This window comes from Ambystoma mexicanum, chromosome 10 (assembly GCF_040938575.1).
Source record: "Ambystoma mexicanum isolate Mex_15411 chromosome 10, UKY_AmexF1_1, whole genome shotgun sequence".
Lineage (NCBI taxonomy): Eukaryota > Metazoa > Chordata > Amphibia > Caudata > Ambystomatidae > Ambystoma > Ambystoma mexicanum.
The window spans coordinates 1,675,969,549-1,675,986,566 of record NC_090932.1 but is presented as its reverse complement, the minus strand read 5'-3'; the positions used below and the strand labels follow the sequence as shown (position 1 = coordinate 1,675,986,566).

General features: G+C 53.2%; 1 protein-coding gene across 1 annotated transcript in view; it reads left to right on the top strand.

Moving 5' to 3' along the window:
• The window catches only part of PIWIL1 (piwi like RNA-mediated gene silencing 1), a 1,334,367-nt gene that overhangs the window by 430,058 nt on the left and 887,291 nt on the right, over window positions 1–17,018 (top strand). Inside the window, exon 7 of the mRNA XM_069620111.1 lies at window positions 16,550–16,630. Within this exon, the coding sequence (XP_069476212.1) occupies window positions 16,550–16,630 (81 nt within the window). The remainder of the gene's footprint in view (window positions 1–16,549; window positions 16,631–17,018) is intronic.

The following is a 17,018-nucleotide window of genomic DNA, read 5'->3' as shown; positions in this document are numbered from 1 at the left end:
GCTATAGAACAAGTTAAAAATTGTTACCCCTTCTCAGATCCTTCAGGCCCTTCAACTTCAGGATTGGTTGGTGTCAGTGGACCTCCAGGATGCTTATTTTCAGGTGCCAATTCATCTCAAGCACAGAAGATACCTGAGGTTCGTAGTTGGCGACTCACACTATCAGTTTTGATTCCTGCCATTCCGATTGACCTCCGTCTCGAAGGTCTTTACCAAACTGATGGTAGTGGTGGCAGCGCACCTCAAGAGAGGGGCGATTCACATCTACTCCTACCTGGACGATTGGCTGATCAGAGCACATTCTGCCGAACAGGCACTAGATCACCTGAAAGTGACCTGCCACTTCTTCCACAGACTGGGCTTCTCCCTCAATTTCAAGAAGTCACAAATGACACCTCAACGACTCCAATATATAAGAGCTGTATTAGACACATCCTTGGGAAAGAGCTCGCCTCCCAGGTCGAGGGCTCAAGACATTCTTCAGATAGTTTCCAAAATGCCCAAAATCTTCAGGCCTATGACTTCTTAAGGTTACTCGGCCTCATGGCATCCTGCATCTTTCTGGTGCCAGAAGCACATCTGAGAATGTGATCCCTTCAATGGGCTCTAAAGACTCAATGGTCCCAGTTCTCAGGTCGAATGACGGATCTTCACCAGATTCCGAACAAGGTTCGTCAAGATCTTCTATCAACCATGGCCAGAGATCACAGTAGTGACTGACGCCTCACTCAAGGGGTGGGGAGCTCATGAAAAGATCTGAACATCGGCGGTTGTTGGTTTCCATCGGAGTCCAAACTACACATCAACCTTCTGGAGCTGAGAGCAATCAGACTAGCGCTGAAAGCTTTCCTGCCATCTGTCGGGGGAAAAAATGTCATAATGACGGACAACACAGTGGCCATGCATTATCTAAACAAGAGGTGGTGTAGAGTCACTACCTCTGTGCAGAGCGGCAATTCAAGAGAGAGAACCTTCTTTCTCAAATGGAGGGTCAGGTTCTCCATCCAGAGGTCAAAACGCTCAACCTTCACGCTTGGTATCTGAAAGGCTGAGATACAAGGATTGGAACCTTCCAGATGACGTCATGGAGATGTTGCTTTCGGCAAGAAGGCCAGCAACAAAGTCTCTATACCGCTGCCGTTGGAAAAAGTTTTGCAACTGGTGCAGAGAAAAGAATGTCGATCCTTTTCTATGTTCTATTCCGGAAGTACTGTCCTTCCTCCTGACCCTAGCACATAGAGGTCTTAATGTTGGAACCATTAAAGGTGATCTTGCGGCGCTTTCCACCTTCAAGCGCTCGTCGGAAGAATGCTCCTGCTTCAAAATTCCTTTGATAGTACAATTCTTAAAAGGAATCACTAATGTGTTTCCTCCTTACCCATTTCAAGTGCCAATTTGGGATCTCAATTTGGTCCTAAAATTCTTAATGTGTGCGCCTTTTGAGCCTTTGCACACTTGTCCATTAAGATTACTGACGTGGAAAACTGCTTTCCTAGTTGCTTTAACATCTGCAAGAAGAGTGAGCGAATTGCAGGCACTGTCTTCTGGGCCACCCTATACTGTGTTCCATAAGGATAGAGTTGTTTAGGGTTAAACTCTCATTTTTACCAAAAGTGGAATCTGATTTTCATTTAAGTCAGAGAATTGTCTTGCCCGCATTCTATCCTCCACCTCATCCTAGTAAAGAGGAGGAAAGATTACACAGGTTGGATCCGAAAAGAGCTTTAAGCTTTTTCATATCTAGGCTTTCTAAGCTTAGAGTGGACAATCGACTGTTTATTGGCTACACAGGAAAGAAATTGGGTCAGTCAGTGACAAAGCAAACAATATCACGCTTGTATTTCAGAATGATACAGATTAGCACAAAAAGACCCACCCGAAGGTCTAAGGGCTCATTCCACCAGAGGCATCGCCTCTTCAACAGCCCTACAAAGAAGTGTTCCTATAAGGTCCATTTGTGAAGCAGCAACTTGGTCCTCGCTGCATACTTTTTCAAAATTCTATAGCCTGGATGCTTCCCAGTCTTTGGAGCTGAATTTTGGTAAAGCAGTACTATACTGAGCCATCTAAGGGTATCGAAAAATCTAACCCCTCCTCCAGAGGAATTATCCGTACTGCTTTGGGAGTCGTATCTAAGATGATGAATACGTTGCAGGACACAATCCACTCTAAGAACAAGTTACTTACCAACTGGTAACGTTCTTTCGATTGGATGTTCCTCCAATGTATTCGTCCTCGCCCTTCCAACCTACCCCTGTGTAGATTTTTCTGGGCTATTGCCACTTCAACCCTCGCAAGGCAATTACCTGTCTGCCGGCACAGTCTACACAGTGTAAAATCAATAATGAAGGGGGAAAAACAGAACTGAGGCCAACGGGCGCCGCGCGTGCTATTTATACGCCCGATGACGTCACCCTCGACGGAGGCCTTCAAGGGACCATCGACTCGACAACATCGACGCACGGCGCCCTCTGCCAACATTTTTTTCTGAAGCAGCTAAAGCTGGATCGAATACATCTAAGATGACGAATACGTTGGAAGAACATCCAATCAAAAGAAAGTTACCAGTTGGTAAGTAACTTGTTCTTCTCACTGCCCACAGAGTACGAATGGCATCTACACGAAGACATTGTCTCCAATGTCTTCCGCAGAATGGGGCTTTCCAGAGATTGACTTGTTCGCCACTCTGGAGAACGCCCAATGCCAATACTATGCCTCCAGGTATCCCCAGAACCACTCCAAGGGGAACTTACTTTGGATAGCATGGTCAGGGAAATCTGTTTACGCTCCTCCCCGACTCACCAACTCAACAAAGTGGTGCACAAGATGCTCCTGGAACCAGTCACTATGACATTGGTGGCCCCCATGTGGGCCTGCCAACCCAGTTCTCTCACCTGATGGAGATGTCCCTCTCCCCTCCTATGAAGTTGCCCTGCCCATACAACATGTCTCAGGACAGAGGGGAAACACTACACCCATGCCCACAAACTCTGAACTTTGCGGCCTGGCTCCTGAGGTCATAGAGTTTGGACACCTTCAACTCCCTCAGAGATGCATGGACATACTTTGGGAAGCTAGGAAACCGAAGTCCCAGTATTGCTATTCCAGTAAGTGGAAACGCTTTGTCAGTTGGTGCAATACCAAGAGCATCAACCCGATTGACTGCTCGCCTACCCACATTGTGTTGTACCTGACTCAATTGTTCGACTCAGGACTGGTTGTTAATTCTCTAACAGTTCACCTATCTGCTCTCTCAACCTACACTACGTCACAACAAAAGGTGTCCTGGTGGAGAATACCTGTTATTAAGGCTTTCATCGAAGGGGTTAAAACCCAGCTCCCGGATGGCACCTAAATGTGGTTCTGAACAGACTTATGCGGTCTCCGTTTGAGCCTATGCATAAGGGAAGTCTCAAAGACCATATTTATAAGACAGCCTTTCTAGTGGCTATCATTTCTATCAGAAGGGTTAGTGAACTGCAGGCCCTTTCGTTTCTAGACCCTTTCGTCAGTCTAGAGATAAGGTGGTTCTGTGCACTCATCCCCAATTTGCGCCTAAATTCATTTCAAAATTCCATGTGAACAATCAACTGAACTAACTACTTTCTTCCAGAATCCCTCTAACATGGCCGAAAGAAGCCTACACACACACTAGATGTGCACAGTGCAGTCATGTTCTACCTGGAAAGAACTAAACCACTGAGGAAGACAAACCAGTTTTTCGTCTGTGGCAGCTGGTAGAGAAGGGGAGCTTGTGTCTAAATCAGCAATCTCTATGTGGATTGGCAAATGCATCACACTATGCTACACTCTTGCTAAGAGAGAACTGCTCTTCAAGCCTAGAGCACACTCTACTCTGGACACTGGGGCTTCCAGAGCATTCATTGCTCATGTTCCCCTTGAGTCCATTTACAAAGCGGCTACTTGGAGTTCTGTACACACCTTTACAAAACACTGTTGCCTAGACACTCATTCTAGATCTGATTCTCAGCTGGGACAAGCAGTACTAAGACATCTTTTCACTACTGTTCCTTCTCACAACCCACCTCCAACTCTGGGTACTGCTCGCTTGTCTATGCAAAGCATGTGATTCTAAGCCGATTTACAAGCATTAGAATACATGCATTACTCACAGTAATAGAATTTCTGATGATTGTATCTGCTAAGATTCACATGCGCCCACCCAGCCTCCCCGCTCGGGTGGAAGGAACATTGACGTCTTTCTACTTTCTCTCTATTAGGTGCTCACTCACAAATAGCATTGGTCTCCCTCATGGCAGACAAAATACAATCTGAAGGACCTCGGCACGTGAGGTATTTTGGGTACATTACACGTCACGATAGGGATAGTGTTACAGGCATGCCGATGTACCCTTTCGAGCATCAAAAGACTAGATGCAATACTCCGCAGTTACCACTGGATGTCTGACCATATGCACAGCATGTGAATCTAAGCAGATACAATCATCAGAAATGCTATTACGGTGAGTAATGTATGTCATATATGCCACGTCACTATGCCCCCTATCTCGGTTCCTTTTTTCTGCACTCTCCACACGCTGCTCTGCGGAACACGACATAGTCTTCGAATCTTTTGACAAACTTTTGTCAGAATATTTCTAAATTTCACTACAGTGAGATTTCTGCCCCTTGGATTTCGGATTCTAAATGGTGCGCTGACTGCCATTCAAAAATGTTGGTGACTGACCTGCACGACATATGTCTGTGGTGTCTCGGTACAGATAACGATACGGAGGGATGTGCGTGGAGCTCCAAGATCAATCCAAAATGTGTGCACGATCGGACAGCCAAACCTATTTTAGTTCAATCCAAAATCCCCTGGTGGGTCGATGGTCCGGTCCTCCGAGGCCGAGACTGGAGCCTACTCCTAAGAAAGAAAAACATAGGCGGAAGGCCAAGAAGACTCTTCCTTGTCGAATAAGAAAAAGTGGTGCCACAGTCACCGCCACAAATCTGACCCTTCGTCGGCGAACGGTAAGACCTCGGCTGGGCCGACCACTTGACAGTGGAAAGATTTTAAAAACTAAATGCTGACTATGTTCAAGACACAGGCATATACAGGTGTGTATTTGTTTTCCCAACAGCGAGCCTCGGCAGCAACAGCGGCACTCAGCACTCCCGACCCCCCCTGCAAGCCCACTTGTCCGCACCCTCTGTTGTAGAAGCTTTTGGACTCGGAGCTGAGACCTGTACGAGAGCATTGAAGTGCAAGGGTCCCCGTCGTCTCTATGGTGCTCAATCCCTGTTCGATGCCGGCAGCCATTCCGTCTCCATCGTGAGAAGAACCCTTGGTGCCGACTATTGGCAACGGATCCTTTCCTGCTTTCTCCACGACAGAGTTCTTCCGCTCTATCAAGTCTTTTTTCGGCACAGAACAGGGGAACATAGATCCCATATACATAGGGTCAGGAGGCGTTGCTTTATTTTCCGACAAGTAAGCTGAGCATTTGGCACTGGCAGAAGGGCTCCACAAAGCCAGCGGCATAGACACTTCTCCAGATGTAGAGTTTGAGCAGGGTCAGCCCTACACTCACACCCATGTTAAATTCAGGTATCTAGTGGAAAGGGTGTTTGGAACCCTGAGGCTAAAATCTGCATTGCTCCCAACCCAGGGCTATGACCTAACGGACATCTTGGATTAAAGCCCTGTGACAGAACAAAATATGCCACTTATTCCAGCAATTGCAGACCCTGAAGCCTCCTTGTGGCAGCATCCCTGCTCCATTCCCCCGGTCAGCTCTACTTTGACCGGGAAGTATAGGCCGGCAAGAGGACTCATTTTTGGCTTGTCTTCCTACGGAAGAACTTGTCGTGCAGGCAGCCACCATCTCCACCAGTCCTGCGGTCTGTCTCGTATCTGCCCCCAGATAAAGAAGGTAAAAGGCGGGACGCAATTGCCAACAAGGTTTACTTCTGGCAACATGGCCCTGAAAGCCACAAGTGTAACCAGTGGTTTCTCGAAATACTCATTTAGCCTGTGGAAAGCTGCGGAGAAGGCAGCTCCATACATTAATGAAGGAGAAATGCGGGATGGATTCTCACGGCTGGTGGAAGATGGGACTGAGGTGGCCAAGCAGTCGCTGCAAACTGTCCTAGACGTGGCTGATTGCGTTGGCCATTCGATGTGGTCTGTGGTAGACTTCAGGAGACAAGCACATCTCAGGTATTCTGGCTTCTCTCCGAACGTCCAGAATAGGCTACTACACATGCATTTTGAAGGAGAGTTGCTCTTTGGCCAGAAAGCTGACGATTCCTTAGAAAAGTTTATGGGGTCAAAATTAGCTTATAAATCGCTGGGCCTAGCTGCACAGCCGGGCCAAACCTGCCTTCAGCTTCGCCTCTAGCGGCAGAGGCTACAGGCGCTATGTGTCTTATGGTAGGAAGGCGCAGCTCCTGCAATCCAGGCAGAAGTGTTTCCCATGCCCTGGAAGGGGCAGTTGGGCTTCCGCAGGCCAGTAGGCAGTGGCTCTACCCAATGAGCCGCTTTGATTTCCCTTCCCAAGACTTAACGGTTGGTGGACGGCTGGCAGAGCATTGGCCCCAATGGCAGGAAATTACCTCCGATGACTTTGCCCTGGAGCTTGTGCAGTGGGGTTGTCTGCCCTTCTTATGAAAACCCCCCGACAGACTCCCACTACCTCCAAGCCAACCGGGACAGGAGCTTCAGAAAGAAGTGCCAGCCCTGTTAAAGGGGGCAGTGGAAGAGGTACCTCCCAAACAGAGGATCGGGCTGGTATTCCCTGTATTTCTTGATACCCAAGAAGGGAGTAAGTCTCCATCCCATTCTGGACATCAGGTCCTTGGTCACATTCCTGAGGGAAGACTAATTCAGGATGTTGACGTTGAGTAAAATTCTGTGTGCTCTCTAATCACAGGACTGGCTGGTGTCAATAGATCTGCAGGATGCTAATTTTCATGTGTCTATACATCACAGGAAGTTCCTGAGGTTCTCCAGCCTGGGGTCTAGCATGGATTCACATGCTCATGAATATTCCCTGTCAGGCTGGGAATCCTCAGTAAAAAAAAATATCAGTTTTGCTTCTGAACTGCCTTCCTCCTAACAATCAATTACTAGTCTCTGGGTCATACATCCCCCAGCCAATGACTGCCCTCTACCTAAGCCCCTTCAGACATTTACTTCTCACGGTCCTCGGGGTGCCGTTTCTGGATGACAACTGGGACGAGGGACTTGCCCTCCTCAAGAACCCGTCCACGACACCTGCCAAGAGGGACCGGTACGAGAAGTATTACCGGGTCCCCGACGCCGCCCGGTTGTGCCTTAGGGCGCAGCCGATCCCAGATTCGGTCGTCTCAGCGGCGGCCAAGAAGAAAGCGGGGATGGCATCGGCTTCATCCTCAACTTCCCCACCGGACAGCGAGGGAAAGAAGCTGGACGCTGTGGGATGAGTCATCTCGACGGCGGTGACGACGAATAAGGCGGACAACGCCCTAGTGATTGTGGCCCGCTATGACAGTGAATTGTGGTACAAGATCGCCCCCCCCCTGTTGGACTTCCTCCCGGACGACAAGAGGGCAGAGGCCCTGGCGATCCTACAGGAGGATGAGGTGGCGTCGGACCATGCCATAACTGTGGCCACGGACATTGCCGACACCGGTTTCTGCCAGTTGGGCAACAGCGTTTGCCTTCGACGGCGGGGGTGGCTCAAGGCAACGGATTTCCACCAGGACATGCAAGCCAAGGTTTTGGACATGCCCTTCAACGGGAACAATCTGTTTGGAAAGACTGTGGATGAGTTGCTGCAGGCCATCGAAACTGACACGGAGAAGGCTCGGGCCTTGGGAGTTCTTCAGCAACGGCGGCTGCCCTTTCGGAACTCCGGAGGCAAGCAAGGTGCCTCCAAAGGATTCTGCGGCAGCTCCTCGACCTACCGTCAGGCGGCCCGCTCCTCATCGCAAGCGGTGGATCTCGCCGTCGTCGCCAAGGAGGCCAGGGCGGCAAGGATGCTTCCAAGCAAGACTGAACCGGCCGTCGCATCGGGCCCCCACCGAAGCACCCCGGTGGGAGGCCGGCTGACAAGGTTCGTCAGCGTGTGGAAGTCCATCTCCACCAACCGTTGGGTGCTGGATGCGCTGGCCCACGGGCACACTCTGAAATTTCTAAAGAAGTGCCCCCGAATTCCTCCCATGGCCCGAAAGGAAAACCACGTCCCTCAACTACTGTTGGAGGTAAGGGCGATGCTGAAAGGAGCCATCGAGCTCGTCCCAAAAGGGCTCCGGGGCTCTGGGGTATACTCAAGGTACGTCCTCGTCGGAAAGAAGACAGGAGGTTGGCGTCCCATCCTGGACTTGCGTCGGCTAAACAAATACATCAAGGTACAGAAGTTCTGGATGGTCACCCTCCAGCACGTGCTGGGCCAGCTGGAGAAAGGCGACTTCCTATCGTCGTTGGATTTGGAGGATGCGTACTTTCACATCCCCATCCTAAAAGGACACCGTTTCTCAGGTTCGTAGTCGAAGGGCGGCATTACCAGTTCAAGGCCCTCCCATTCGGATTGAAGTCGGCGCCCAGGGTGTTCACCAAGTGCCTAGCACCAGTGGTGGCGCGGCTGCGCCTGTAGGGGATCCACGTCTACACCTATCTGGACGACTGGCTCATTCGAGCAGGGACAAGGAACTCGCCGTAGAACACACAGCAAAGACCGTCCGGCTGCTCACGGTCCTGGGATTCTCCAACTTCCCCAAATCCCACCTGGTTCCGTCGCAGGCTGCGCTGTTTCTGGGAGCCAAGCTCGATACAGTAGCGCAGTTGGCCTCGCGTCAGAGGAAAGAATGCAGGTCATCCTGGGCAAGGTACAGCGTCTGTTGGCCACGGACGTGGCCAGAGTGAGGTCCATCAAGTCCCTTCTCAGGATGATGTCCTCGGGCATCTATCTGCAGGAGTTCGACGCCCGTTGGACGCAAGCGACGCAGCTTTGAGGCCAAGATCTCACTCAACGAAGCATTCCGCCATGCAATTAGATAGTGAGACACCTGCGCGCATCTCACAGGGTACGGACTTTCAGACTCCAGCATACCAGGTGACGACGACGACGGATGCCTCCCTGGAGGGGTGGGTAGCGCACACAGAAGATCTTCACGCGAGAGGCCTGTGGCTCCCGGCGGAGAGGCTGCTCCACATCAACCTACTGGAGCTCCGAGCAGTGTTCTGGGCCCTCAAGTCATTCCTCCCGTCCCTCAAGGGCAAGGTGGTAAGGATCTTCACCGACAACACCACCACGTTCTACATCCGGAAGCAGGGAGGAACCAGATCCCCAGCCCTGTCCAAGGAAGCCCAGGATCTGTGGCACTGGGCCGTTGCCCAGGGGATGTTTCTGGTGCCTTTTCATCTAGCGGGGATAAAAAAAACACCATTGCCTACTCACTCAGCAGGGAGCTGCGCTCCTGCCACGAGTGGGAACTACGCCAGGATCAAGTGGATCATCACTTACGACGATGGGGCAAACCCCAAATCGACCTGTTCGCGACGAACTCCAATTGCCAGAGGTTCGCCAGCAGGTTCCCCCAGCCGAGGAGCATGGGCGATGCTTTCTCGTTCCCCTGAAACGGCCTGTTCCTGTATGCGTTCCCGCCTTTGCTGTTGCTGCTCAGGATCATCAACCAACTCAAGAGGTCCCGGTGCAGGATGATCCTCGTCGCACCGAGGTGGCCGAGACGGATATGGTTCCCGGACCTTCTCCAGCATGGGGTCTGGCATGGATTCACATGCTCATGAATATTCCCCGTCGTCAGGCTGGGAATCCTCGGTAAAGAAAAAACCAGTATCAGTTTCGTTTCTGATCTGTCTTTCGTAGTAATAACCAATCACTGGTCTCTGCGTCATACTGACCACAGCCAATGACTGCCCTCTACCTAAGCACCGCCTCTGGCAGCCATCTTCAGATTTTTACCGCACGTTCATGTGTTGGGATCCGCGTGCTATTGCTCTCGAGCGTTAGTGCTTTTTTCACGCTTTTTTCACAAAAAAACTTCGATTCTTTCGGTCAAAGAGCCTCAAGCTCCACCGATCCTACATCCGATCAACGGGGACCCGTGTCGGATTCATCTGTGCCCCTCAAGGGTGAAGATTTCGTCGAGCTACACTTCGGAGGAATCTAGAAGCTTCTCAGGCCCGGTCTCGGAGATGGCCCAGGAGAAGGGAAGCTTGACGCCCGGAAAGCTGTTCAGGGTCTGCCCTGGATGCCAGCTGCAGAACGTCTTCAAGGACGAACACTCTTTCTGCCTTTACTGCCTTCATGAGGACAAGACGCACGTGGAGAAGGACTGTGCGTTTTGCGGCAACATGTCGGAATGGACCATGAAGGACCGCCATCAACGTCTCGCCAACTGGCTGGAGGGTAAGAGCCCGTCTGGCGAGAAGAAGAAGAAATCCGAGCGGTCTTCTAAGACCTTTGAGGGCGCCCCGGCGACGGGGGCCCAACATAAGGCCAAGCACCGCGAGTCCGCTGGCACCGGGAGCGCCGAACGGTCGGGCTCTACGGGCGCCAGGCAGGGCGCACCCTCCCCGGCACCATCAACCGCGAGCCAACGCTCTGGGTCGGGTAAGAGGAAGGCCGAGCACCCGGCGAAGCTCCTGGAGAGGCCCCGGTCGAGCTCTAAGGCAGAGGAGGAGCGTGGCAGTGCCCCCTCCCTCAAGGATAAGGCGGTGAGCGCACCTAAGGTGGTGAAGGCCTTGATCCATCCGACCAAGCCCTCTATCGAAACGGTCGTGGCGGCCCTGGCTCAGCCTGTGGTGGCTGCACCAGTGGTGGCGACCTCAGGGCCCAGAATCTCCCTGCCTCCTCGGAGGGAGTCTTCCTTTGTGCCCATCGATAGGACCCCCGTGAAACCCTCCGTGGGGAAGAAGGGGGGCAGGGCGTCGTCGGAGAGTCGGCCTCAACCTCAGAAGAGGAGCTGATCGAGGTCTTAAGCCACGGCCTAGGCGTGGAAGAAGGCCAGCCCGTCGGAATGGACCCCGACGCAGGTGACGACGACGACATCGTCGAGGATACCGACGGGGCCCCTGCTCGCCCGTCGGATTCCCCTCTGCCAGCGCCGCAAGACAACTCGGCGGCCATTTTGTTGGCCATACAGTCCTTATGCTCCGAGATAAGGACGAGGCTACCGTTACCGACGGAGGAACCTCTCCCGTCGGGGGATCCAGAACCGGGACCTTCTGGTGTTCCCCCTACCAAGAAAAGAAGGATCCATCCACCACCTCCTTTTCAACCGTCGCGCCCCTTCCAGCCCTCCTCCCCGTCCACCCGAGGGGATGATACGGGGACTGACACGGCAGCGACGGGTACGGACGACGAGGCATACGACGAGGATTTTCCGTCGTCGCCTCCCACCAGGGCTTCTCCGCCCGACGAGATCGGATCTTTCCACTCCATGATCTCCAGGGCTTCCGAGCTTTTCCAACTCTGCCCTGAGGAGAAGAAAAAGGAAGGCTTCCTTTATCAGCGGCGCGAGGCCAAGAGGAAGACGGTCCTCTCAGTGCCTCTGTTGGACGACATTTGGGATGAGGGCCTTTCCCTCCTCAAGAACCCTTCCACGACGCCAGCTAGAAGAGACCGGTACGAGAAAAAGTACCGGGTCCCGGACACGGCCCCCCTGTGCCTCCGGGCGCAGCTTACCCCGGACTCCGTCGTCTCCGCGGCAGCCAGGAAGAAAGCGGGGGGGGGGGTGCGGCCTCCACATCGACTTCCCCGCCGGACGGCGAGGGAAAGAAATTGGATGCTATGGGACGTAGAGTCATCTCGTCGGCAGCGACGACGATTAAAGCGGCCAACGCCTTGGCTATCGTGGCCCGCTATGACAGGGAGCTCTGGTACAAGATAGCTCCCCTGCTGGATTTTCTGCCGGACGACAAGAGGGCGGAGGCCCTTGAGATCCTGCAGGAAGGTGAGGTGGCCTCGGACCACGCCATCACCGTGGCGACGGACATCGCCGACACCGGGTTCCGCCAGCTGGGCAACGGCGTTTGCCTTCGACGTCGTGGATGGCTCAAAGCTACGGATTTCCGGCAGGACGTACAGACCAGAGTCCTGGACATGCCCTTCGACGGGAACAACCTGTTTGGGAAGACAGTGGACGATTCCCTTCAGGCCATCAAGGCGGATACTGAGACGGCCCGGGCCCTTGGGAGTCCTGCAACGACGGACGCCCTTTCGGAGCGGCGGAGGCAAGGGCGCCTCCAAAGGTTCCGGCGGCGGTTTCGCTTCCTACCGTCAAGCGGCCCGCTCGTCGTCGCAAGAGGCCTACAGAGGACGAGGCAAGTCTAGCGGACCCCGCCGTCGTCGCCAAGGAGGTCAAGGCGGCAAGGCCGCGCCCAAGCAGGATTGAACCGGCCGTGGGGTCGGGCCCCCACCGAAGCACCCCGGTGGGAGGCCGGCTGGCGGGCTTCGTCAGCGTGTGGGAGTCCATCTCCACCGACCGTTGGGTGCTGGACGCCCTGGCCCGGGACCACGCGCTCGAGTTTCAAAGAAGGTGCCCGCGCGTCCCCCCCGTGGCCAGGAAAGAACTTCACGTCCCTCAACTTCTCCTGGAGGTAAAGGCGATGCTCAGAAAGGGCGCCATCGAACTCGTCCCAAAGAGGCTTCGGGGCTCCGGAGTCTACTCGAGATACTTCCTCGTGAAGAAGACGGGAGGATGGCGCCCCATCCTGGACCTGCGACGTCTGAACAAGTTCATCAAGGCGCAGAAGTTCCGGATGGTCACCCTCCAGCACGTCCTGGGTCAGCTGGAGGAAGGAGACTTCCTATCGTCGTTGGATTTGGAGGATGCCTACTTCCACATTCCCATCCTAAAGGGGCACCGCAAATTCCTCAGATTCGTGGTCCAAGGGCGTCATTACCAGTTCAAAGCCCTTCCCTTCGGACTACGGTCGGCACCCAGGGTATTCACCAAGTGCCTCGCACCGGTGGCGGCGCAGCTGCGCCGCGAGGGGATTCACGTCTACCCCTACCTGGACGACTGGCTCATCCGCGCCAAGACGAGGGAGCTCGCCGTGGTCCACACGGCAAGGACCGTCCAACTCCTCACGGACCTGGGATTCTCCGTGAACTACGCCAAATCCCACCTGGTGCCCGCGCAAGTCGCACTGTTTCTGGGAGCCAGGCTCGACACAGTGTCCCTTCTGGCCTCCCCGTCGGAGGAGAGGACCAGGACCATCTTGGGCAAGGTGCAACGGATGTTGGTGGCCGACGCGGCCAAATTGAGGTCCATCAAGTCCCTCCTCGGGATGATGTCTTCCTGCATCTACCTCATTCCCATGTGCAGGCTCCGGATGCGCCCGTTGCAAGAATTCCTGGATGCGCGCTGGATCCAGACGACGGGCAGCTTCGAGGAAAGGATCAAGCTCGACGAGAGTTTCCGACGAGCGATACGGTGGTGGGGCACCCGCGCGCATTTGACGGCGGGCATGGACTTCCAGACCCCAGCCCACCAGGAGACCGTGACCACGGATGCCTCCCTGGAAGGGTGGGGAGCGCACACCGAAAATCTGCACGCAAGGGGACTCTGGCTCCCGACGGAAAAGTCCCTGCATATCAACGTCCTGGAGCTCCGTGCAGTGTTTTGGGCCCTCAGGTCCTTCCTTCCGTCCCTCAAGGGCAAGGTGGTGAGGATCTTCACCGACAACACCACCACCATGTTTTACATCAGGAAACGGGGCGGAACCAGGTCCCCAGCGCTGTCCAAGGAGGCGCAGGACCTGTGGCATTGGGCCGTTGCCCAAGGGATTTTTCTGGTGCCGTTTCATCTGGCAGGGATAAAAAACACCATCGCCGACTCACTCAGCAGGGAGCTGCGCTCGTGCCACGAGTGGGAACTACGGCAGGATCTGGTGGATCGCCTCTTCCGACGGTGGGGCACACCCCAGATCGACCTGTTCGCGACGGCGACGAACACCAAGTGCCGGAGGTTCGCCAGCAGGTTTCCCCAGACGAGGAGCATGGGCGATGCTTTCTCGTTCCCCTGGGAGGGCCTGTTCCTCTACGCGTTCCCTCCCTTGCCTCTGCTAATCCGGCTCGTCAACCAGCTCAAGAGGTCACGGTGCAGGATGATCCTCGTCGCACCTGCGTGGCCGAGGCAGATATGGTTCCCGGACCTTCTGGACTTGTCAGCGTCCCCGCCGATCAAGCTGCCGGCGGACGCGGATCTACTCTCCAGGGAAGGAGGCGCCATCCTCCACCACGACCCGAAGTCGCTGAACTTGCAGGCCTGGCTCCTGCAGCGCTAGAGTTTGGAGGATACGACATACCGGCCGATTGCAGAGAGGTTCTTGCAAAGGCCAGGGCGTCCTCGACTCTTAAATGCTACGGACACAAATGGAAGAGGTTCTCTGTCTGGTGCCACGCACAGAAGATTAACCCTCTACGGATTACGGCCCCCCAAGTACTGCCGTACCTGCTGACGCTGGCCAAAGCTGGTCTGGCACACGCGTCCATCAAGATTCATCTTGCTGCGATCTCCCGATACACCAGAACCACGGGGCGGACGTCCTTGTGGTCTCATCGTCTGGTGAAAGAGTTCATGAAGGGACTGTTCAGATCGTTCCCGCCGGTGAAGGCTCCGGCCCCGGCGTGGGAGCTCAACGTGGTGCTGACCAAGCTCATGGGACCTCCGTTCGAGCCTCTGCACTCGGCCCCGTTGAAGTTTCTATCGTGGAAAACAGCTTTTCTTGTGGCCATCACCTCCGCACGACGAGTGGGAGAGATCCAGGCCCTTTCCTGCAAGGCCCCGTACTTGACTTTCCACGACACGAGGGTAGTGCTCAGGACGCACCCCTCCTTCATGCCCAAGGTACCGTCGGACTTCCATCTCAACGAACCCTTGGTGTTACCTGTGTTCTTCCCGTCGCCTTCGTCGCCGGCTGAGAGGACTTTGCACTCGCTGGATGTGGCTAGAGCGCTGAAGTTCTACGTGGACCGCACGAAGTGTTTTCGGAAGACGTCACAACTCTTTGTGAACTTTGGACCTGTCAATCGGGGGAAGGCTCTCTCGAAGGCTTCCATTTCCAGATGGCTCTCCGGCTGTATCATGTACTGTCACCGGTTGGCAAACCGACCGCTGCCTGGCCGTCCGAGAGCCCATTCCACCAGAGCGATCGCAGCTACCACGGCGTTCCTATCTGGTGTGCCCCTGCTGGACATATGCAGGGCTGCTACGTGGAGGTCGACGCACACCTTCACGAAATTCTACTGCGTCGACCGGGATTCCAGGGAGGAGTCCAGGGTCGGCCAAGCAGTGCTGCGCAACCTGTTCGCCTGAGGTGAGCCTGGTGAGGAGGTAAGATGCTTAATGTTGAGTTTGATGTGATGCTTAATGTTGAGCCTTTGCCACCTCCCGTGGTTGTGCATGTGTGTACTGCTATGTATTCTTTATTCATGAGCATGTGAATCCATGCCAGACCCCATGCTGGAGAAGGAACAAGTTACTTACCTGTAACTGTTGTTCTCCAGCATGGGTCTGGCATGGATTCACATGCGAACCCTCCCGCCTACCCCTCTGCGGCTCTTCACTTGGTCATACTGCCACTTCACGTGCTTCCAAATCTGAAGATGGCTGCCAGAGGCGGTGCTTAGGTAGAGGGCAGTCATTGGCTGTGGTCAGTATGACGCAGAGACCAGTGATTGGTTATTACTACGAAAGACAGATCAGAAACGAAACTGATACTGGTTTTTTCTTTACCGAGGATTCCCAGCCTGACGACGGGGAATATTCATGAGCATGTGAATCCATGCCAGACCCATGCTGGAGAACAACAGTTACAGGTAAGTAACTTGTTCCTTACCTGTAACTGTTGTTCTCCAGCATGGGTCTGGCATGGATTCACATGCGAACCCTCCCTCCTACCCCATCTGCGGCTCTTCACTTGGTCATACTGCCACTTTACGTGCTACCAAATCTGACGATGGCTGCCAGGGGCGGGGTTTAGGGAGAGGGCAGTCATTGACTGGGGGGCAGTATGACCTAGAGACCAATGATTGGTTATTACTAAAAGACAGATCAGAAACGAAACTGATACTGATTTTTTTCTTTACCGAGGATTCCCAGCCTGACGATGGGGAATATTCATGAGCATGTGAATCCATGCCAGACCCATGCTGGAGAACAAGTTACGGGTAAGTAACTTGTTCCTTACCCGTAGTAACACTTTTGACTGGATGTTCGTCCCACGTATTACTCGTCGCCCTCCCATCCTTCGCCTCTTGGTTGCCAAGAATTGCGAAGCAAGCTGCAACCAGACTTAGATGTATGAAAGATGAGAAATACATGGGCGGAAAATCCATTCGATAGAACATTGCCCCACGTAAGTAATTTGTTCTGCTCTTCTTCCCTCTCCCAGAAGTCAGTGTTTGCCTTTGTGGTATGGCATGTGAGAATACTTTGACATTGTATTGGGCTGCTCAGATATCGCCACACCTTGTTTTCTGGAGGATCATGCCGATTGCAAATAGCAAAATCCAACTTCTTTGTGAAACCCAGAGATACATTCTGAAATTTAATTTTTTTCTTTCCTTTCAAGACTTTTGAAGATACTGAATTTGCAGCAGATTGGACGCAATTATTACAACCCAAACGATCCAATAAATGTTCCAAATCACAGGTTTGTCATTATCCAGTGTTTTTTAAAATGTTCTTTTTACCCTCAAGTTTTGTTGGAAAGTTCATGTCTCACAAAAATATAAAATGTTTCCTGTTTCTTTTCAAATTAAATTCACTGCTTTATTTGACTAGACTAATCTAAGATTGCTTCATGATTTTACCGGAGTTCTTCACTTTGAGGGCACTGAACATGCTTTTTTAGTGGGTGTTCAAAAAGGTACTTGGTGAGCACAAGTGTTAACAAGCCTTGGGTTAATAACTGCATGGGTTCATAGAAGTGTCCTGCACAGTGCATAAGAGCAATCAAATCATGAATTAAGTATTTTATGCCTTTAAATATGACCTAGAGAGGGAGGTAGTGCACCTGGAGTCAAGAAGAGCAACAAGTC